Genomic DNA, 4,517 nt, shown 5'->3' on the forward strand with positions numbered 1-4,517 from the left:
TTGTCCTCTCCCCTCCCCGGAAGTGACTGTGGGTCTCCTTCCAGGGGTTTGACTGACTCGGGTAGTGCTGTGGGGAGGAGTTTACAGTGGCCACCCTTCAGAATGGAAGCCGTGGATTTGGGTGACCCGTACAGGGTCCAGGTCGCCCCGGTGTCTTTCATGAGATGGACAATGTTATGGGTCACTCTGCATAGGAACCAGGTCAGCCAGATAGAAATTTGAATGGAGCCTTTTATTTGCTGAGCTCAGGTCTGCTAGCCACTTCTCTCGCAGGAGGTAGGTAGCAGGGGGTAGTTGTAACAGAAATCACATCCAGCTTGGTAAGCAAACTTGTTATCTAGCGCAGAACGACAGAAACTGCATTTATTTGACACAGCTGCAAACTGTTTATAACTAAAAGGTCTTTCAGGCTCAGTGGGATAAGCGCTTCCCTGGCAAGCGCAAGGGCCTGAGTTCAGTCCCTGGTTCCGCAGAAATAAAAGGTCTTTCACAGCTCAGTGATAAGTGCACATCACTGTGGTAAACTAAAGACCTTTTAGTTATATCACTGTGATAAACTATAAGCTGTGATAAAGACGCATCACTGTGATGTAACTAGAAGGTCTTTCACAGCTCAGTGTAAGTGCACATTTTTGTAAGATACATCTTAAGCTGACTACGTCACAGGAGATGGTTGGGGAGGGAGTTTGTTGTCCCATCCCCTTCCTGTCCCCCAGGCTGCCCAGACTGGAGATAAGCAACCACCCCCCATTGAGTGCCCAGCTGTCCCCTCTGGGCAGGACAGGAAGAGGTCAAAGGTGAAGGGGTGCAGACCCAGACGTCTGGAGGCTGGGGCCAGGCAGGGCTGGCATGTGCCATGCAGGACGGACACCAGGTCTGAGCTAGGCCAGCTGCCAGGTCTGGGGCGCGAGCCTGTCTGATGGTCTCAGTGTCTTCCCCCTCAGATCCCAAGGTTGTGGGCAGGACGGGGTCAGTCCGTGTGGAGAGCGCTGGCTCTGGGGCAGGCGCCAGGTGCTGTCTGTGGTTGGCCGTGCAGTAGCCTGCTGGGTGCCCTTCAGGAGGCACTGGGTCTTAATTGTTCTGTGTTTATTGTCTTGGGACAGTAGTTTTATGTACAAAAACTTGTGACGCCCAGCGCCCCTAACTCCTGCTCTTGCTGTCCGGGGCATTCCAGAGCGGTCAGGCTCCGGAGAGCTGGGGTTGCTGTCTGGGCTGGGGTGGTTGGTTCCTGGCCAGTGGTAAAGTGAAAATGAGTCGCACCTGAGCGAGTCCCTCCCTGCCTGGGACCCAGAGGTGGCAGCAGGGCCCTTCAGCAAGGAACGGCAGGCCTGCACAGGCGCCTGAGAATCTTAGCGTCCCCTGACATCCTGGCTCTGATTCCATTTTGAGGTGAAAAGAGAAAGGGGCATGACAATGGGTGATTCAGCTTTCAAAAAAGTTCTTGGAATTTTGTCACAGTTGAGACGCTGAGATCAATCAAGTCTTTCCTCGGAGGGCTTAAATAATGCTGCCTCTGGGATGCAGATATAGCTCCGGGCACAGCACCTGTCTGGCAAGCAGGAGGTACTGATTTCTGTTCCTGGTACTCACAAAACAACAAACCAACGAAAACACTGCTTCTGAGAAGGGACAGGTGCTAATCGCCTGTAACTCTAGGGCACTGGGAGGTTGAAGCCGGAGGGCTGCAGGTTCAAGCCCACTCTGGGAAATTTAGGAAGACCCTTTCCCAAAATAAACGCCTGTAATCCCAGCACTCGGGAGACTAAGGCTAGAGGATCGTTGCAAGTTTGAGACCAGTGTGGGCTACAAAATGAGCTCAAGGCCAGCCTGAATTGCACTGAGACCCTGTCTCAAAAAAGACCGAAAGCAAAAAAGGGGCTGAGGTATGATTGAGTCAGTGTGCTAGAGTCCACACCTGGGCCACCTTTGTGAACTGGAAGGAGGTACAGCTGCCCGGGCTACACTAGGGGGCGCCACCCAGCGGACCCGCTGACATTTCGTGTTGAGGGCGCCGCTGCCCTGTTGTCTTCGGGAAACCTTCATTTCATTTTTCCAGCCTATCATTTGGTCAGAAGTCAAGTGTGTGGCCCTGATTACTCCGTGTCCTCTTTGCGGCAGGGACATCCTGATCACCAGCGTGGATGCCACCATGACCTTCCACGAGCTCTGCGAAGAAGTGCGGGACATGTGCGGCCTGCACCCACAGCACCCACTCACCCTCAAGTGGGTGGATAGTGAAGGTAGCCCGTGCTCCCCAGCTGACCTGCAGAGGGTGTGGGGCTGAGGCAGTAGGGCTGCTTCTCCAAGACTGCTCGAAAGAGAGGCAGCTGGGCATCAGTGGAAGCCCAGGCAGGAGAGGGGAGGCAAGGTGGCCCTTGGGCAGGATGTCCCTGCTGTGAGCACACTGGCCTCGAGTGCACAAGAGGTGGTGAAGCCCCATGTGGGAAGGTCCTTACCCACCCCTCGCCCCTCCCGGGGCTCCTGGCTTTCCTGGGAGGTCGTTTTGGAAGGGTGAGCTCTTGCTTCCACAGACAGAGGCAGCCACGCTCAGCCAGGCCGGAGCATCCACCTGTCCATTTTCCTGGCATCTCTCGGTCTCTTTTTCTCTCTCTCTGTCCTCTCTGTTTTTCTCCATCTGTTTCCTTTTCTCTCTCCCATGATTGTCCTCAGTCCCAGACACATGTCTAAAGATGGTTCCACGTGGCTGACGGCACGGACCCACGCAGTGTGAGCATCCCAGGGTGGCCGTGTGCGGCTGTAGTTGCCCAGAGGGCAGGAGCCTCTCCTGTGGTCTGGACTGACCCCGGAGAAGGGTCTCTGTCATGCTGGCTGCTGTGCTCCCCAGGCCCCTCCAGGCTGCAGGTGACCAGGCTCCCTTTTGGGACCAGCTGGCCCTCCCCTGGGTTCCTGAGCTGGCCACTAGCTGGCCTCTAGGGCCTGCACCGGGTGGCCAGTCATCAGCCGTGGCAGTGGCCACCCTAGCCCGTGGCTGAGTGCAGAGCCGGTGCTACTCCACCCTCGCTGCCCTCACCATGGTGGCTTCATTGTGCTTCTCGCCCTGCCCAGGGGACCCGTGTACCGTGTCCTCCCAGATGGAGCTGGAGGAGGCCTTCCGCCTGGCCTGTCAGCACAAGGATGAAGAGCTGATTCTCCACGGTGAGTGACGAGCCCACCTACTCTGAGAGGGGACAGCGTCCAGCCAGGCCCTGGCACGTGCGGGCGGTGTGGGGGCCCCGGGCAGCTGCCTGCTGTTTTCTGTTTTGGTGCCAAGGACTGAAGCTCGACTTTCTAAACCAGCGCCGTGTGTGCCCTTGGGGAGCCTTCAGTTTGGGCATTTCAGTGTTGGGCTTAGGGCTGGCCTGTCTGGTTCCATGGTGTCTGGACTGGCAGTTCTGTCCCCCGACCCTCTTGTTCACTCCGTTTCTGTAGGGTCCTGTGCCAGGTGTTGAATCTGAGTAGTTGGTTAGCTTACCTATTTAGCCCTCATGTAAATGTAGTTCTAGAGTTGAGCCCTGATTGAGGCCACTTATTTATTAGCATGACAGATGCATTCATTTGGCCTCCTGCCATAGAAGCTAAGGTACCTTAAAAGTTTTATGAGTAAGGAAATACTTGTTTTAACCGAGTTATATATATAATTTTTTGTGCTAGGAATTGAACTCAGGCCTTGGCACTTGCCAGGCAGCTGTGGTGTTGCTGAGCTATATCCCGGGCCTAGGGTGTATCTCGAAATAGTTAATTTTGAGCTTGAGTATGTGTGGCGGTGGGGCCTAGTGGCACCCTGCAAGGTGACTGCACCGCCTTCCCGTGCTGGTCTGCGCAGTCAGCAGCTGCACGCTGGCAGCGGTCTGGAGGCCCTGACTGCCTTCTCCCCTGGATTTTCAGTGGCTCTCAGAACCTCCCAGAGTGGGCTTGCCGGACAGGAGGCTTCACCCAGGAACTGCCCCGGGGACCCTTGCAGGACTAGGAGGCCTGTGGGGCACCGACAAGTCCACTAATGCTCTTGCCCGCCTTCTTTCTGCCCAGTTTTCCCGAGCATCCCCGAGCAGCCCGGCATGCCTTGTCCCGGAGAAGACAGTGAGTGCTTTGATTTTCTCTACCAGGTGTCCAGAGTGCCAGGGTGAAGCAGAAGGGGGTGGGCTGGTGCTTGTTGGCCCAGGAATGGGACCGAGAGTGGGGCCCTCACTGTGGCCGGAGTCCTCAGCCACCTCGTGTGTAGGCTCTATGTAGCTGCTCATTTAGCAGCAGCAGGAGCGTGCCAAGGACAGGGGCACCAGGCGGTGGTGGCATCGCTGCACCGTGCTGGCTCTTCCCTTGGCCAGCCGGCGCCCGGCAGTCCCTTTCTGTGCGAGTCTGCTGTGGCCATGTGGCAGCTGCATAAGGGAGCCTGGTGACTGCCTGGAAGCTACCCCGGAGGAACTTGGTCACCGGGCAGAGGGGGGCAGAGGGAGAGGGCTGGGACCTCACAGATGCCTTTGCCCCAGGGCGTGGGGAGGAGGCCAGCTGTGGGCGGCGGC

At 56.8% G+C, this 4,517-nt stretch overlaps 1 protein-coding gene across 2 annotated transcripts in view; it reads left to right on the plus strand.

Annotated features, from left to right (window-relative positions):
* Positions 1-4,517, plus strand: part of Prkcz (protein kinase C zeta) — an 85,963-nt gene that overhangs the window by 6,205 nt on the left and 75,241 nt on the right. The window contains exons 2-4 of one of the 2 annotated variants that reach the window (XM_004639594.2): positions 2,119-2,240; positions 3,067-3,156; positions 4,027-4,077. In XM_004639594.2, coding sequence (XP_004639651.1) covers positions 2,119-2,240; positions 3,067-3,156; positions 4,027-4,077 — 263 coding nt within the window. The remainder of the gene's footprint in view (positions 1-2,118; positions 2,241-3,066; positions 3,157-4,026; positions 4,078-4,517) is intronic. The other variant, XM_023699418.1, reaches the window with a different exon arrangement.

This window comes from Octodon degus, unplaced genomic scaffold, assembly GCF_000260255.1.
Source record: "Octodon degus isolate 3935 unplaced genomic scaffold, OctDeg1.0 scaffold00113, whole genome shotgun sequence".
NCBI lineage: Eukaryota > Metazoa > Chordata > Mammalia > Rodentia > Octodontidae > Octodon > Octodon degus.